The 19686-nt window shown below is 37.8% G+C and overlaps 1 protein-coding gene across 3 annotated transcripts in view; it reads left to right on the top strand.

Moving 5' to 3' along the window:
- Window positions 1–19686, top strand: part of LOC113106222 (neural-cadherin) — a 300806-nt gene that overhangs the window by 231534 nt on the left and 49586 nt on the right. For all 3 annotated transcript variants that reach the window (XM_026267912.1, XM_026267913.1, XM_026267914.1), the window contains one exon: window positions 9625–9902. In XM_026267912.1, coding sequence (XP_026123697.1) covers window positions 9625–9902 — 278 coding nt within the window. The remainder of the gene's footprint in view (window positions 1–9624; window positions 9903–19686) is intronic.

The raw sequence follows: 19686 nt of genomic DNA, 5'->3' as shown, positions 1-19686 counted from the left end.
TTTCGTAATTACATACTGTATCAAACACGAAGGCAGTGCATTTTGCCTCTGCCCTTTTGTTCGACTTTATTCAGGCAGTTGCTGACTCGTGCACACCCACACTATTTCTTTTGTTTTGCTCGTATTTAGAATTTTTTTTATTTTTTTGCCTTCACTACTTTTTACTCTCTGAATAATTTTGAAATTACTACTCGGTTTGTTGCGTCTTTACATGCTATGCACATAGCACCTCCCATCGATCTCTGTTCCAGTTCTTTTATGTGAATGTTTGTTCCTTCAGGTTTGCTTTGGCAGGGGAGGACCTCTACTCTTTCTTTTTGAAAGAAAAGCTCAGTCACGTATGATGGTATCATGTGGATCGGTTCCACACCTCACCAAGCCTTTTCGCTCTCTAACCAAAACACCCTTTGGCAGTTGTTAAACCTATTCTTCAGGAAATCAAATGTTTAAGAAACACACACTGTTTTGAATCATAAAACAGAAACATGAAAAGCCACTGGTCCAAAATGAAGTTTAGTCCCTGTAAGCGGGGAGCACAAAACAAACTCCAATCTTCCTACTTGTTTGCCTGTTTATGTGTGTATGCAGATCCCACTTTGTATTTCTCTTGGGTGTCATCCTGTGCTATCATTGAGCCTCTCTGGAACAGTTTCCCTCTGGGAATTCTGGGTATTGTGGTTCCAATCCCGACGGGCCCCCCAGAGGGCCTTTGAGAAATTAGCTGACAGTACGATTGAGCAGGAGACGGGCAAGAAATTCCATGCTCTCCTCCAGGAATAGGGAGAGAGAGAAATTAAACAGAGAGCGAGAAATTAGAGCGTCCAGAAGGATTAGAAAAGGGAGTTGGTGTATATTCTCTCCTGTTACCTGAGCCTAACTGCCTCATATAAAATAATGGTTTATTGGTTGTCTGCGAGTGCAAAATGAAATGTGAGACCTCGTAGTTGGAGTGTTTAATGTCCAAGGTAATACATGCAAATCACTTCCTCAAGCAGGCACGAGTGTGGGAGTCAGACCTGAACGCTCTGTGGAGGATGCACATTGTGTGTGTGTGTGTGTCTGTAAAGAACCAGAACCATGAAAAGAATGGGAGAGAGAGAGTCAAGTGTGTGTGGGTGAATGTTTAACACCAGGCATCTTTATGCTCTGCAGCTTCAAATGTGTATGTGTGTTTGTGTGTCTTGAAAACAACTCCTGGATCTGTTCCACAGGGACTCTGCAGTGCAGTAAAGTGCATGAGTAGATCTGAAGTCAGTTGGGCACACACACTTGAGATACACATGGACACTCGAGCCATTGAAGGCCAATTAATGGAATTCAATGAGAGATCACACTGATTTTGATTATACGTTTAAACTATGCATTATTGGTTTCACGTTCAGTGGCCCAGAAACATTGAACAATTACCAACAACACTAACCAAATAAAACGAAACTAAATGCTTCCACAATAAGTGGAAAAAAAATGAACTGCTGCTGATACCACGTCACTGTCACGTGTGGCATATTAAAAGTACTGCAATAGCGTCTTGAGAGCCTCCGGCTGACTCAGCTAGTGCAGCTTTTTCAGAGCGACTGCAGGAGCCCTGATGACGACACAGCTGTTTCATGATGGGCCAGATTCAACACATGACAATGTTATATTGAGTCATGTTCATCAAAGAAAAAAGAACACTGATAAAAGCAAATATACCTCTGGCACTGTATCAAGCAGTATATTAAAAGTGTTTCTGTTGCTCATGAAAAGTTTCTGAAACGTCTGTGTATTTGACAAATATTTGCCTGTTATTTACTTAATCTGTGATGCAGTATGCAAACACCATGAGAACGTCACTACTGAGAGCAGAAAGTGTCCAACTTGATGTCTCTGCTTTTAGTTCTGCCCCCGACTGCAAGCGGCTACTCTAGCCGATCGCTCTGTGCAGTGCTGCATGATGTTGAACACACCTTGTGAGGAAATTACGTCACTCCCTTTGCCAAGTGCATTCCAAACAACTACATAATGACACGTACGTGCCCTGCTCACTCCAGAATCCCCACTCCATGGGCCACTTCCATTTATAATGTTCAATTTCTCATTAATGCAATTATCTGATCAACCAATCACATGGCAGTTGCTTCAATGCATTTATGGGTGTGGACCTGGTCATACAATCTCCTGAACTCCAAATTGAATGTTAGAATGGGAAAGAAAGGTGATTTAAGCAATTTTGAGCATGGCATGGTTGTTGGTGCCAGACGGGCCGGTCTGAGTATTTCACAATCTGCTCAGTTACTGGGATTTTCACGCACAACCATTTCTAGGGTTTACAAAGAATGGTGTGAAAAGGGAAAAGCATCCAGTATGCGGCAGTCCTGTGGGCGAAAATGCCTTGTTGATGCTAGAGGTCAGAAGAGAATGGGCCGACTGATTCAAGCTGATAGAAGAGCAACTTTGACTGAAATGACCACTCATTACAACCGAGGTACGCAGCAAAGCATTTGTGAAGCCACAGCACGCACAACCTTGAGGCGGATGGGCTACAACAGCAGAAGACCCCACCGGGTACCACTCATCTCCACTACAAATAGGAAAAAGAGGCTACAATTTGCACGAGCTCACCAAAATTGGACAGCTGAAGACTGGAAAAATGTTGCCTGGTCTGATGAGTCTCGATTTCTGTTGAGACATTCAGATGGTAGAGTCAGAATTTGGCGTAAACAGAATGAGAACATGGATCCATCATGCCTTGTTACCACTGTGCAGGCTGCTGGTGTTTGTGTAATTGTGTGGGGGATGTTTTCTTGGCACACTTTAGGCCCCTTAGTGCCAATTGGGCATCGTTTAAATGCCATGGCCTACCTGAGCATTGTTTCTGACCATGTCCATCCCTTTATGACCACCATGGTTCCCATCCTCTGATGGCTACTTCCAGTAGGATAATGCACCATGTCACAAAGCTCGAATCATTTCAAACTGGTTTCTTGAACATGACAATGAGTTCACTCTACTAAAATGGCCCCCACAGTCACCAGATCTCAACCCAATAGAGCATCTTTGGGACATGGTGGAACGGGAGCTTCGTGCCCTGTATGTGCTTCCCACAAATCTCCATCAACTGCAAGATGCTATCCTATTAATATGGGCCAACTTTTCTAAAGAATGCTTTCAGCACCTTGTTGAATCAATGCCACGTAGAATTAAGGCAGTTCTGAAGGTGAAAGGGGGTCAAACACAGTATTAGTATGGTGTTCCTAATAATCCTTTAGGTGACTATACATATTGCATATAAAACAATAATTAGTGTAAGATAACACACTACAAATATAATGTGAAAATTAAGAATACAATGTGCTTCTAGGATAAAGTAAATTAAAATTTATTTCTTTATTTATTTTACACAATAATAAAGCAATAATTTTAATATCACTGCATCCCCATAGATTGAGTTTTAGACTTGTTACATAAAGGTCACTAACTAAAATAAAACTGTTCATGTCCACATTTTGTTTGCAAGGTTTTCTGTATATGAACATATTTTGTCTGCCCCATCTCTTCGAATGCCACCCAATATCCGGGCTCCAGACTGAAATGGGCATGAAAGAGGAACAGCACAGTACAAACAGGGCCGACAGTGTGTGTGTGTGTGTGTGATGAGGTGTATCTGAATTTAATGGTGCCATTAAAGGCTGAATGTGTTTGTGCACAAAGAAAGGGAGTGGCAATGAATGCTGCCAAGGTGCACCAACATGGGCAGTCACATTGATGAACTTCAAGCTAATGATTTTATTTGATATTATGCATAGAAACTGAGGAAAAATTAGAGCAGGAGAGAGAGACAATGTGTAACCATAACTATACAAAATAAACTTAGTGTTTATCAGCACTTCCTGCAGTCTTTTAGCATTAAAACAAATAAAAAAAACATTTTTTTTATTCAGGTGGCAACCTGTGTTAAGGTTCAAATCTGCCACCATCTCTGTTGAAGTATCAACATGATTACTGCTTGCTGTCGCTGAATTATTTATGATATCATTGTATGTGTAGTATTAACATATCAATATTTTATATTTTAAATACGACACTTATCGTCAATATAGGTATATTGTGAAACTCCAAGTGCCAGCTTGGAGAACTCCTGCTGTTCCCATTGTCTGCAGGGCACTCAGGGAAGTCAGTGAGAGTCTCCTTATTGTGCCCTTTCAGGTCTCACACATATTCCCCATGTACACTTTATTTCTCCTTTTTAAATATTTTATGTTCAATTTGATTTAAAATAAAACCCTTTCTGAGGCCTAACGCTACTCCCACTGATTCTGTTCTCACCCCACCATAACACATTGTGACATTTGCCTGTCCAGCCCTGTTGTGCGCATTGCACCATATCCCTGTTCTCCCTGAGAGTTTCCCCTTCAGATCACACATAAAATCAACATAAACAGCATCATCAATCACTCTGCCACAGCTGCTGTGTAGAAAATACCTCTCCATGAACCACCGCCAAGTCAGAATAATGTCCCGGCAAATAGGTCCCAGCTAATCTTGGAGTAGTTATCACCTTGAACATCTGTTTTTATTGTCTCTCTGTCTGTATCTCTCGATATCTCTTGTTTCTTTACCCCTTCATTTTCCCTTAAGTGTGCTGGCTGCTTGAGTTAGTGTAGGAGAGGTCAATCACTGTTTGACTGCTCAGTCCACAGAGGAGCAAACTGCTATATTTCAGATGTTGTATTTGAATAAATGGTGTGAAAGTTGAGAGGCAGCCCTGTGGACGTGGGCTATCTGCGTGCCGTTTATGTGCTTGTGGAAAAGCACAGGCACAGAGAGTCTCTGGAGTGTGCAATGTGTCCAAGAATGAAATAGAGTGAGCGTCCACCAGTGTCTCTAAACGCTGTTTATACAGGTTTAAGTGGGTTTGGGGTCTTTTTGGTTAACTTGGTTGGACTTGTTTTGCTATTTGTATGCTAATTTGAGGGTAGCTCAGCTGAAAAGATTGGCATAGAATAGATGGACACCAGCATATGAGTGCTGCTGTGTTACTGGCCTAGAAGTCAATGTATGTTAATCAGCAAGACTTCCTTGGTCAATGAGCTTCACGAGGAAGACCATGCTGGTTTATTGAGCAACTAGACCAGCTCAAGACTGGATGGGCATGGAAGTCACAATAAACCACTTGCAAAGAACCACAATTATAAGGAAGAAAAAAAATATATATATATTTTTATATTTTGATAAGTATCAACTTTTTTTTTATTACAAAACTGAATATAAAACAATGCAATCGTTATCAATACATCACTTGCTAAATATTGAAGTTTATCATAAGCACAAGAACCGTTTCAGTCCACTGACCTTCATCAGGCATATGCATATTATTAAAGACAAAACTCCCAACCAATGAATGTCATCGACACTACATGTGGACCAATCACCAATCCGTACGTTATAAATAACAAGGGCCCAAATATGCAATAGAAAACACTTTAAACCATGACAAATAAATGGTGTTCCATTATTTAAAGAAAATAACCATGTTGGTAAAGTCAGAATATCAGACTTTTCGCTTAACAGGATTACAATATCATCCCCTCTTGATCAAGCAGACACTCAGATACATAATAAATACACTTTACAACATTGCATTAAATCATGCTTCTTCGTTAACCCCTAGAGTGATAAAGTTTGCAAAGTCACAATCCAAAATAATTTACTACTTAATAAAAGGGTATCAATGTCACCACTTCTTGGTGGAATGGATACCTTTTCGATCCCTAAGAAACATAGGGAGGACACACTGTGATTAAAATAAAGGAAATGTGCAGCAATTGGATAAGTAATATATTTTCTACTAATAGAACTCTTACATCCACTGATCCTTTGTTTCAATTGGCTAATATGTTTTTTTTTCTACATAACACAGACCACATGTACATAAAAATAATTTACAGAACATGGATTGAAGCACATCTAATAAGAGTTAATATTTTAAACTGCAGTTTTAAATTAATTGTTTCACTGAGCAAAATTGCCACACAGATAATTACAAAACTGAAACAATAAGTGTTATTTTGAAGTCATTGTGTAATCTTCTCACACTCATGTCATACCAAACCTGTTAAACTTTTGTGATAACGGTTATAAAGGTATTGTAAAATGAATAATTTATTTGATGTAAATAAAAACCTATATATATATATATATATATATATATATATATATATATATATATATATATATATATATATATATATATATACACACACACATACATACATACACACATACATACATACATATATATATATATATATATATATATATATATATATATATATATATATATATATATACACATACATACATACATACACACATACATACATATATATATATATATATATATATATATATATATATTAGGGGTGTAACGGTTCACAAAATTCACGGTTCGGTTCGATACGATACACTGATGTCACGGTTCGGTTCGGTTCGATACGTTTTAGATACAGCAAAATGTAAAAACATCTCAACTTTTCAGAATGCCGCAAGCGCACCGCGGGTCATGTGACAAGAACTAACCAATCAGCTTCATCCTGTCCCGTAACAACGTTGAGAGCTCAGCCAAGATGAAGGATCAGCTGATCATAGTTGTATATGGATTGCAATTTTGAAATAAATTTAGTAGCAGAGCTACTGCAAGCGATTTTTAGAGCTGCAAATCCATTTATCCTTCGCTGAAATTTCCGCGTCTCATGGAGAGAGCACGTCATTGTTGCTTAGCAAAGACAGACCCCTCATGAGCGCTTCTGCCCAAGCGCTTTGGAAAGGAGGAGAAAGACGCGCTTAGCATTTTCCATGCGTTTTTAGGCACGATATGTGAACGGCCCCTAAGGCGCTCGCTCACTCAGCACGCGCTGAAGGCTCGTTGCAAAATGTCGAATGCCTTTAACAGACCAGAAATATAAGATCCTAAAATAACCAACAGGTCTGGTGTTTGGGTTGGATTCCCTGTAAGCTATAGTTTCTAAATGCTGCAGGGATAGTTTGCTGCGTGCATGTTTCTCCTTTTTTTCGTCTTTTCCCAGATAGTACTGACGCATATATCCCAGATATTCCCGCTGGTGTTTTTTTTTTTTTTTTTTTTGTATTCCCGCTGGTGTACCCTGTCATGTTGCAGATGCGACATACCGTTGTTTTTTTATCCACCACTCTCTTGCCATCACCATTATAGCTTAAAGGGAATCCAAAGTGCACCCAAACACCAGACCTGTTGGTTATTGGAGGATCTTCTCATTTCTAGTCTGTTAAACGCATTGGCTATTTTGCAACGAGCCTTCAGCGCGTACTGAGTGAGCGAGCGCCTGCTGAGTAGCCTAACATAAACATATAAGATGGTGTTTTTTTCTTCTTCGGGAGTGTCAGGGGCGTTGCCTGTTACGTTGTTTGGGTTATTGGGCTACCTTGTTGAACGCATATCATTATATTTCTCTCTCTCTCTTTTTTTTTTTTTTCAAATATAATTAATTACTCCAACGAACCGTTCGGTATACATAATGCGTACCGCGTACCGAACCGAAAGCGTCGTACCGAACGGTTCAATACGAATACGCGTATCGTTACACCCCTAATATATATATATATATATATATATATATATATATAATATTTTCATCTTATAAAGTAATTGTAATCTCTTCTCAAGACTTGGACTTTCAAGTCTTTACTTTCAACAGAAACATCTTAATTGTGTTTTGAAGATTAACCAAAGTCTAGTTTGGGTTTGAAACAACATGAGTGAGAGTAAATTATGAATTATAATTTTTGTGTAAACCTTTTAACCCTCTGGTGTCTGAAGGGGTTTCCGGGCCCTGAACACATTTTGACATGCTCTGACATTTATGCTTTTTTCAGTATCTTAAAAACACTTTAATGGCTGACATGGGCTACACTGGGCTACAATAATATGTTAGCAGCATGAATGTGTTTATTTATTTATTTATTTTTTACAGCACAGTATAATCAAAATATACACATTGAAGGTCTGAGACACATTATTGAGCACACTTATCTAAACACAGATACAAATAGTCACACAACTTTGTGCCATTACGGAAAATATCCTGTTTAAATATTAAACAAATAAACCATATTTATGTAGAACATCAGCCCAGTTGAACAACATGTGATGTTGGTAAAGCACTCTCAGGGGTTTGAAGTGAAGTCTTCAAGGTATCCGCTCACCCCCCGCCCCCCAAAAAAAACATGATTTTGTAGTCATAGACACAAACATACTTTGCATCTAAAATACAAAAATAATAAATTATTATTGTTAAGCAAATAATAAGTAAATATCTACACATATCTGTGAATAGAGTATTTCACAGTAAACATTGGTCTAAACATTCTTAGACTCTTAACATTCACATAGTGTTACAGTGTAAACTCTCATATTACTTTTATATCGTATTGTTTTATATTTGACAGAACATTAAAAAAAGTTCCTGGCATCATGAGATATTTATATGCAATGAAATCACATATATTTCAAAATGTTTCAATTGATTTAATACATGTAGCCACAAAGTATCACAGAGTTAGTTGTAACGCAGGTGGTTTGAATATTTCCACACATGCTAGCATAACAAAATACAATATTTATTAGTTACCATATCAACACTTTAAAAAAAAAATGTGCGCCAAAATGAAAAAAATATTTTTGAAGAAATCGTTGAACGTTTATCTTATTATAGTAAAAAATAAATTCTGTAAGTTTTTAATCTCAGTTTTTTTTATTCATTTAAAATTAGACAAATCTGCTATTATTTTAATTTCCAATCTGTTATTTATCAGTTCAGATCGTTTTTTTTATGCTTTGCTAACTAGCAGAAGACACTAACCAGTTTTATATTCCACTTGCACATCACCTTCTTCTTAGGTAAATTCTGGCTTATCCCTCTTAGTGTGTCTTCTTCCAGAAATGAAAAGTAGCCTAGATAAATTTGAATCGCCATGCTTTATTTACAGAGCAGATGTGGGCATTCACATGTTCACGTGTCAGTTTAGGTGATTATGGTTTGAATAGCGCACTTGGTTAGGGGCATGGTCACATTACAGATAATGAACTCAGACAGGAAAAAAATTACCTCACGTTGGTTTCATATGGATTATTTATTATGTTTTTAAAATGAATTTTTTAAAAGCTTTCTATACACATATTTATCATGTCTGTGAGGCAATAATTCACTGAGATTCAGTATTAAGTTGAAAGAGACTGAGATGGCAGAAAGCGCAAGTAAAAATAGACCCAATGTCTTACTCTTAGCTGTGTCATCTGATTAAAATGAATTATTTTCATGGTCATGAAGAAAAAACATGACAAGCCGCACTGGTGCAGTCTTGTGCAGTCTTGCTGACCATACGTTATTATTTCTTAACAGCAGTTTTGAGTAGAAACATAATTATTTCACTCAGTGAGTGAAACTCAAAATCTGGCTCTGGGTCAAAAAGACTAAATAATAAAGCTGTCCACATGCGTTCTTTACTCCTATATTAGTTTCTGTTATTTGTCTTTCATCATTATGGCTGCACTTCACACGTGATGGATTTCTTTCTTTCTCTGTCTTTCCATGTCCCTTCCCCATCCAGCTCCAGTCTTTTCTTCAAGTCAACGTGACTCAGGTTCATGTAGATGAGTGTGTGGATGCAGACTGTCGGGGAGGAGGGGGCTGCACCAGCCATCTGAGCGTGTCTGACAAGCCAGCGGTGGTCGACTCAGGCAGCATGGCTCTGGTGTCAGTGACGGTGGAAGCCACAGCTGTCTGCAGTTGCTCGGCACGCGAACACCTCCACCAGAGTTGCTCTGTCTATCCCAGAAACCCCTGCCACAACGGAGGAGTCTGTATAGACACGCAGAGCGGATACAGGTGAGAAATTACAGGTTTTCGTTTGAGAGCTTTTTTTCAACTGACTACATTTCATTTCACACATGGAGAGAAAGTGAACGAAACAGCAGTGAGATGTTTACAACAGGCTTCCTTTAGCAGTCTGTAATCTGCAGCAGGTTCCTCAGCAGCTCTTTGAGAAAACAACCAAACAGAGTGTCTAAACATTACATTAGGATGAGAACTGTTGCCTGACGAAACTGTATGAAGCTCACAATGCACATGCACTTAGATGCATAGATGCTTTTTGAGTTGAGATGATGTCAGATTTCTCACCATGTTTGATTAGAAAAGCTGGATTGAGTTTTCAGAGATAATTGCACCTTTTTGTATCCATTGGAACAAAACTAAATATGTTGACAATAAAACAGTGACCAGTAAGGCAGAGATCAGTAGCAATATAATGAAGTCTTAACATTATTCAAACAAGGACAAATTTAAAAGGCCATTAAGAATTTCAAGAACTTATGAGTAAAATGTCATTTATAGTGTATTGGTTTAATTTTTTTTATACAATACAGTATATTTATTTATTTATTAATTAATTTATTTATTTTTTGTCCAGAACTATATTTTAACAGATTAATGGACTGAAAACTGTTGATCACTTTTATATACATTGCTTTCCCCCGAAAGGCAAGATAGACCTAAAAATGGCAGAGATGGATGGGAAGAAAGTAGTGAAAAAAGTTTTTGTATGAATAGCAAGTACAGTAGTGTCAGCCCTGAGTTGACAATACCATACAGTAAGATTGTATAACAGTTAACTAGGGCACTACTGGATGCTTAGCAGTGATTTATAAAGCTTAGTGTTTTAGTATGTGTGGGCTGATTTAGATCCAAATCAAGAGAGCAGCTGCCATGTGGAAGCTCCTAATGATATCTGAGATGTGGTTGCAGATGTGAGTTGTATTCTAATCGCTGCTTGTGATATGGATGATTTTTCCTTCCCGCAGGGAAATTAAAAATGCAGAGCAATGAACATATCATAAATACCGGCATGACATCTTCCAAAGGGGGCATTTAAAAAATTAAATTGCACATTTGCCTATTGTATAATTTGTGTGTTGTCCATTCACCTTAGAGCCTATTAAGAGCACACTACCACTCCTATTACACGCACATGCACAAATTTGTTTCCACACCTGCATATATTTCAGGGGAGACTGACACACATAAAGCTCTATTACACATTCTCCCAATCTCTTTTGCATGACATGACCTTACATCATAGAAAGCCTTAAAAATACCAGTGCAAGATTTGCACATGCAATACATACACGTGCCATGGCTTAGCATCCCATTCTGACATACAGTATGTCTACGCTTTCCACGCTTCATGTTAATCACCTTGAAAAATACGGAGAAATTAATTTAGCTCTCAGTGGTTTAATTAAAAGAAGAGATTGAAGCTGCGGATTTGTGAGTGGTCAGACCTAGCGAGCATGTAATGTGTTGAGCTGGCTTTGTCGGCCAGAACAGTTCATGCCTCAAGCCCTCCTCTAATCCTAATAATGTCCTCAGGCAACAACCTTAATGTTGCGTCTGTGTTACGTCAACCTTCCGGTCTTCTTCAGCCTTCAGGCATGCTCCAAAACCTTTCAGTTTTTCAGTGTGAAATTACGACTGTGTGTATGAAAAATGTTTATTTGAACTGTGTGCATTCACATGGAACGATTTATCAAACATATACATTTCTATGAAATATAGGGATTAGTATGCATTGATATGACATGGTCTATAAGAATATTTCGCTTTGGCAGAATAAAATTGCTTTTGGGTCCCTCACTCACACTGCTTAGTTATTTCTGTGTCAAGAGAGACTGAGACAGTCGTGCAGGAGAGTGCTTTAAATATCACTGTTTTCTTGCACAAACGCTGTAATTCACATGCATCAAACATCCAAACAGCCAGGAGTGTTTAGCTCTCAAGGTCCTTTTTCTATTATCTGTATTTCATGAATATCGCAAATGGAATCAAGAGTCACTTTCATTCAGTCCATGTACCATGTCCGTGCTTCATTAGAATTAAGTAGATAGAGAAGATTTGCAAATCTTTTGTAAATGTACATCAGCGAGAATGAGGGTTGATGTCAAGCACATTTATTCGAAGACAGTAAACCCTTGTTAGAATAGTCCTGAAAAATTTTTAACATCTCATTACCCCAACCATTGTTAAAATAATAATAATAATAATAATAATAATAATAATAATAATAATAAATGAATAAAAATAAAAATAAAAACTATTGACAACTATTGTTAGCATAAATTCTAGTTGGATTTGCGAGGGAATAATGGATACTGCAAAAAAACTGTACTTACCATTATAAGGATTTTGAGCTTTATTGTGTACAGATGATGCAATTTATAACTAGAGTCAATTTAAACATAAATGTAACCATTTAACAAATAACAAATAATTTTTTTTTTTTTTTTTTTTTTATCATAGGTTTAGTAACTTGTTTTATATTTTACTTATGTACAGATATTTTTCTCATGAGTAAAAGGATTTGTGTTATACCATCCTATGCATGATGAAAAAAATAATCTGCCTTTTTGGGTTGGATTGTTGATTAAATTCCCAACCATTATGTGCATTCATAAAGCAAACATGAAGCTGATAAAGTTTGTTTAGGAGGATGCTGCAAAAATGTATTTATTTTCCCCCCAAGTACTAATATCTAAACATTCCTAAAGCAACATAAATTTACTTCCTTCAAAACTGCATAGAAAATAGGATTTGTTTATACGCAATTTAAGTTTGTTGCTTTAAAGTAAACAGAAAAAATATTTAAACTTAATTCAGTATGTATCTTGTAACACAGTGTTTGGTTAGAAATGTTTAAAGGAAATAAAAAACTACAGGTTAACACTGGAATAAGGATTTTTGCAGTGTAGTTTTTGCAATAGCAAATACTATGTGCTTTATTAAAATACTATTTCTGGTATACAGATACAGACATGCTGCATATTCCAGAACTGTGTTCATTACTCTGCTGAGGGCTGGATGTCAAGATTTAAGAAGCAACATGTAGAGTCGGAAAGCAGGATTAATGGTGGATTTGTAAATGGAGGATGGGGTAGATTGTTGTAGATTTCTCATAAGCTAACCATTGGATTCTTCTCTCTGTTTGCGCTGGCAGAAAATGAGCGAATGGGAAGGGGTGAAACCATTCAGTAAGAGGATTGTGTTCAGCCATCAGGGCTGATATTAAGACCAGGATTTAGTCGAGGAGTTAAGTTGGTCTGATTTAGATCATAAAGCAGAACAGAGCTATGAAGAAGGAAGTGTTTCTATTTACAGTGTCTTACTGTCTCTCTTGTGTTCTCTTTATCCCTGACTCAAGCACGGGTCAAAAGGTACTGTTAATATTTTAGATATTGCTCAAATTGACCCCTAGTGAGTTACATGGGACAAAGGCCAGCTCTTTTCTTTTAGAAAGATCTGTGACCCTGCTGCTGTTTATCAAAGGTTGTGATTTCTTTAGTGAATGAAAAGACTGTCAAACTGCCTTTCTAGCCATTTTTATGCTATTGAACATTTTTGGTTCGCAAACTGCTTGCAAGAAATGCCCCAAAGAAACTCAAAATGCATGATCAGCATTTTGCTCTTTAATTTTTCCATTTATTTCCTCAGACTGGCTTCAATATTCCTTATGCTTTAGTGGGACTCTATCTTTCATTGATCCTGTCACATAATTTGATCTCCATTTTCAATTGCCCACTCCAAGCACCCCATCGTCCATCCCTTAAACCCTGTCGACCTACCCTTTCCATTGCCAGATCGCAAGGCTTATGTATTGCTCAATCCTGAGCCTAAACAGGAGTCACCTGACATAGTTTCTAGTGAGTCTTTATGAAACTTTAGCTTAAAAGGGTATTGTTCCCCAGACAGAATTACTTTTATTGTATCGATTCGGGCGTTTGAAATGTTGTCTTACTGCAACCAGATTGGCTCCTCTGTCTTGCTAGATTTGTGTCTTGGGAGAGCATTAGTCGCACCAGGCTGGAAATTTGTCCAAATCCAGCTCGCTGTAAGGCTGACAGTAATCAATGGGCCAACATTAGGAATGTAATATCTGAACCATTATTATGGAAAGTTTTCTCTGTGGTGTGCATTACTCTTCTATCCCGCACGTGTATCCATCTCAACACACTTGATGGATGAGTCGAGAATGAATATCAGACAGACCATCTGACATCTTTTAGATAGATTCCTGTAAACTTTAGCATCTTATGAGAAAGGATCCCCAAAAAAATAAAATTGCCATTATTATTATTTTTTGTGTGTTTGTGTGCAAGTAAAAATAGATTTTTACTGCATACAAATGGTGCATTTAGTACTTTGGTGCTAATTTAAACTTTTATACGTTAAGAGGTAGCAAATCAGCCCAAAAGGAAAAAAAATATGCATAATTAATTACGTTCAGTGAAAGTAGATCAATTAACTGGTTTAAGAAGTCAGAGGTCAGAAAGAGCTCGATTCCCAAGTATATTTGCACATACAAGGAATTAGGGCTGTGCGATATGACAATATATATATATATATATATATATATATATATATATATATATATATATATATATATATATATATATATATATAATAGATAAAATAAAAAATATTATGCTCTATCATTTATTTTGTGGTGTCGCAAAATACATTGTTTACAGTAATATTTTTTCATCATTTGGATGACTGCGATCTTTACACACCATGGGGATGCAGGCAGAAACGGGAATAACAGCATGGCGAGTGAAAGGGAGACAGAACCAGGTGAAGAACAACCAGCCAGGACAAAACGAGCGACTACATCTGTAACATGATCATGCGTTTTAAGTACTGCAGTTTTAAAACAGAGCTAACTTATATGCGTGTGTGGTCTCTGTTCCCGTGTGAGAGGAGCATACATTTTTTTCCGCTTTATTGGTTATGAACAATTACATAAACACATTTAAATGTGTCAGAATCCCCGTCTTTGCAAGTATCCCCATAAACACTTAGGTCACACTTAGGTGAATAGATGTAGGTCTTAAGAGAGAGTAAACAGCTGAAAAAGTAAACGCATATGTAAAAGTGTATTGGATCACCAATAATCCTTTCAGCTGAGCCAAACCAGGCAATTATTGATGTGCACAGGACACACTCAATGACGGCTGAGTAAAACTGTTTCAGCAGCTTCTGTGGCAGGTAAACTTTCCTCAGATGGCGAAAGGCGTACAAACATTTGTTGGGCCTTTTTAACAATGTAGTCGATGTGAGTGTCCCACTTCAGGTCCTGAGAAATGGTGGTTCCCAGGCTTCTGAATGACTCCACCCACAGTGCTGTCCATGATGGTGAATGGCGGAAGTTCCTCCTGAAGTCCACTATCATCTCCACTGTTTTAAGCAAGTTGAGCTTCCAGGTTGTTGACTGCACCAGACAGACAGCTTTTACCTCCTGTCCATAAGCAGATGCGTCTCCATCCGAGATGGGGCCAAGGACTGTAGTGTTGTCCGCAAACTTCAGCAGCTTGACAGAGGGGTCTTAAGAGGTGCAGTCATTGGTGTACAGGGAGAAGAACAACAGGGAGAGGACACAACTCCATGTGGTGCCAGTACTGGTGGTGCGACTCAAGGATATGACTTTACCATTTCTCTCTAGCTGCTGCTTGTCTGTTAGAAAGCTGATGATTAATTTACAGATGGCGCTAAGGACAGAGAATTGGGTTAGTTTGGTCTGGAGGATTGTTGAGAGTATTGAAAGTAAAAGTCATGACATTTGCCAAGTATGGTGACCCATAGTCCGAATTGGTAAAAAGCGCTATACAAATAAAAAAAAACTTGAATTGAATAGAAGTGAATACACCGTGAACACAAACCCGGAGCAGTGAGCAGCTCTATCTAGCGCCCGGGGAGCAACTATGGGTTCAGTGCCTTGCTCAAGGGCACTTCAGCCATGGGTATTGAGGGTGGAAGAGAGTTTATTCACTCCCCCCCAACTCCTGCCATCACAGAGACTCGAACCTGCACCCTTCGGGTTACAAGTCCAACTCTTTTAACCATTGGGCCACAGCTGCCGCATAGCAGAGCTATGTCCACAAACAGGATCTCACATAAGTCCTTTGTCCAGATGTTGCAGGATGTAGTGCAGTCCCATGTTGACTTTATCATCCAGTGACCTGTTTGCTTTGTAAGCAAACTGCAGGAGGAACCCTAGCCTGTAAGGCAGGGACTTCCAGGTTATACAGCCTAGCAAATGTGGATGTGAGGCACAACTGGAAGAGAAGCGTAAACCATCCACTTAGAAAGTCTCTGCCTCATGACCAGATGCCTTCTAGCAGACCCACCGAAGCAAACAAAAAGCTGTTCCATCTTAAATGGGGCAGAACACCCTTCAGTCATTATGTAGCAACAATATTCCATAAAACGATTGGTTTGTGCTACAGTAATATCCCAGAAGCCTATAAAGCCAGAACTTTTCCACCGCTAAGACTTGAGGTTCATTATGTTATTAATTTCATTGTTATTAATTATACTTACAACAGTTGAAACAACACAACCCGATAATACACAGTGTCCCACAATGGTTGGAAGATGTTATTGCATGCCTTCAATGCTGCTTGGCATGCAAAGACTGGGAAGGTTTTAGGGAGAGCTTGATGAGCATACTTTAGTTTTCAGTGATTATAAGATCTCAGTTTTAATCAGCATATCTTAGGTATCCATAAAGGCTGTCAGCATAGTCTTACAGTTCTCCATAAACTTCTGTCTGTTCAACCTTGTCTCCTTCTTTTCCTGAATCAGAGTATTATCGAGCCCATTCTTATGTATGGTGCCATTTGTTTTTTAGCTTTTTCATATGCTTACAGCCGTTAATAGGAACACAATATTAAATATAAAAGCAATCTAAACCAAAAGCAATTTCGGCCGAGGGGCACCCCTCAGATCTGATTTGTGTCACCTCAGATTAAATTTGACCCCCTTCAATCCCCCTAAAACGCATTGATTCTAACCAATTGATGCAAACCACCGGTGTAGCCTATTTAGAACATTCAATGCTAAATTCAAATGCTTTATCTGGCACTATTCAGTGTTTTTTAACCACATAAAATGTATTTAAGGTTTCAGAAATTTTAATTAATTAATAGCAAAAAGACATTTGTTAAACACGGATGTTTATGAATTTGTTAAATCAAAGTTTATTTATAGAGCACTTTTTTAACACAACAATTGTTCATCAAAGTGCTGTATAAGCATACCCAAAATAAAACAATTTAACACACAGCAAAAAATAACAGATATTAACACAAACAAAATACATAAAACAGCTTTAATACTGAGTTAAATGCCAGAGTATAAAAATAAGATTCAATGCTGGATTTATAAACAGCAAGTGTTTGGGCTGCCTAATATATTTGGGCAAGTTATTTCAAAGCTTTGGACCTGCAACAACAACAAAAAAAAACTAAAACTAAAACCTTAAAATGTATTCTAAAATGAAAAGGAAGTCAATGAAGAGAAGCCAGTATGTGTGTAATTTGTTCATGCTTGCTGTTAAAAGCTTGCTGTCTTGGGCCGGCAAGAATTGTAGGTGGGGGGAGTGAATGTACAGCGACTTCAATACAATGACAGAGGTGCCCTTTGGATGGGTAAAATGCAGAGCACGTATTCGAGCATGGGTCACCATACTTGGCTGTATGTCATGCCACTTTCACTTGGAAGACTGGACTCTTGATAATTGCTTCAACTGAAGAAAAAAAGTTTGAAATCCCTGTCCGTTATAACACCCAAGTTTTTAACATTTTGCTTTACAAATAAGATCTAAACCACTCCAGCGCAGTTCGCCTATCCCCAACACAATGCTCCAACCAAAAAACAAGGATGTTATGGTCAGTGTTGAATGCAGCCATCAGATCCAGGAGCATGAGGACAGTATAATCACGAGTCAGTAGCTAGTAACAGGTCATTAAAAACTTTCGACAGGCCGTTTCTGTGCTGTGGAGGGATTTAAAACCAGACTGAAACACTTCCTGCAAACCACGTTGACTTAAGAAGGATTGCAATTGAGTAAAAAAAAAAAAACATCTCTAACATTTTGGAAGGAATGGAAGTTTTGAGAGAGGTCTAAAGTTATCAAGAATCAAGGTATCTGAATTAGATTTCTTAATCAATGGTTTCACTATTACATGTTTAAACTTTAAACTCCTGAGACAGGACAATAAACTACTAAGGGTTTCAAAAACTTTCTTTAAAAATTGAGAAGGAATGATATCTATGCAGCAGGCAGACGGTTTCATTTTAGCTAAGATGTCTCTCAAAAAAGAAAGAGAGACAGGCTCAAACTGGTCAAAACCAACAGAGCCCAAAGCAGTAATAGATGTATCAGCAGAGGGAAGTGAAATGTGTGCTCTTAACAACAGCAATCTTGTCAACAAAAAAATTATAAATATTTTCACACATCTCAAGAGAGGACCCCAAACAAGTTGATTAAGGAGTATTCAAAGCAGAATGAAAAGTACTGAAAAGAAAGGCTTGTGTGAGTTGTTAGAAATAATATCGGAGGAATACGTTTCAGTTTTAACAGTATTTTGATTTTTGTGCAAACCATCCTTTAAAATATCGGAAGACAACCGGTAGCCTATCTTTTTTCCACCTGCGTTCAGCTCTCCTACACTCTTGTCTTACAGCATGAGTGGTGTCATTAATGGTGTCCAAGGAAAGTGGCTATAACAATCCTTTCAATTAAAATCTGACAAAGTGTATTATAGGCTAGGGTATTCAGGGCATGGTGGCAATGGCACATACCAAGTTTTTTAATGATACGCCAATGCATTCGTAAAATATTGCATTTTACGACAAAATTCAAAATTGGCGATGCCCCAAATATGGCCAACTTGGCATGCTGCACCGAATTTAGAAAAGTTTGATTTTTGGCCAAACCATTAAGAAATGATAATAATTTTTTTTTTTTTTCATATCTCCAGACCACTAGGTGGCTCTGTGCTCAAACACTGCAGGTAGCCTCAGGTCATGCTTGTTATAACACACCAAGTTTGGTAGGTATCATTACGCCAAACTGTTGAGAGATACAGTAGCCTCAAATCCATTTTTGCACGTTTTTTGTAGAATTCATTTGCACGTTATTCGACATGAATTGGACAAATCAACTTGAATTCCATAACTTTTTGTCGGTATGGTCTGAAGATGACTGTAAGACTGTGAAAATCGAAGCATCAGCTTAGGAGGAGTAGAATATAGAAATTTTTCTACATCATATAGATTCGGCTTGAGCCAAGGAATCAGAGGGAAAAATAATTTTGCCTGTATAGTTCAAAAGTTCTTAACATAAACATGAGTGAAACTTTGGACAGTTGATGGCACTTTCGGTGCTTGGCTCCTAATAAACAAAATTAATTTAAACACTGGTGTGACACACGATTTGATAAAGTGATTAGTGATGCTTCTTGGCTTTTGGTTTATATTCCTGTAGTGTCAAGGTAGCTCAGCCCACTATGACATACAAATGATCAGAAATCCTCGTAGCACTATGTTAAAAATGAAATTTTATCTGATTATTTGTAATTGTGTCGTATTTTGCAGCCGTTTCATGTTCAGTGTGGACAGACAAAATGTTTGCTGCTGGAATTGCTAGACATTGCCAGACATGGCAGTTATAATCAGAAGATAATATAGTTTGACCGTTAGTCTTATAAACACATCCTCGCCTGTCTTTTGACATGGCATGTTGTTTTAGTAAACATGGGAATAGTTTTGATTAGCG

This window comes from Carassius auratus, chromosome 7 (genome assembly GCF_003368295.1).
Source record: "Carassius auratus strain Wakin chromosome 7, ASM336829v1, whole genome shotgun sequence".
Lineage (NCBI taxonomy): Eukaryota > Metazoa > Chordata > Actinopteri > Cypriniformes > Cyprinidae > Carassius > Carassius auratus.
The sequence above is the reverse complement of the archived record's forward strand: the minus strand, read 5'-3'. Positions and strand labels throughout refer to the sequence as shown.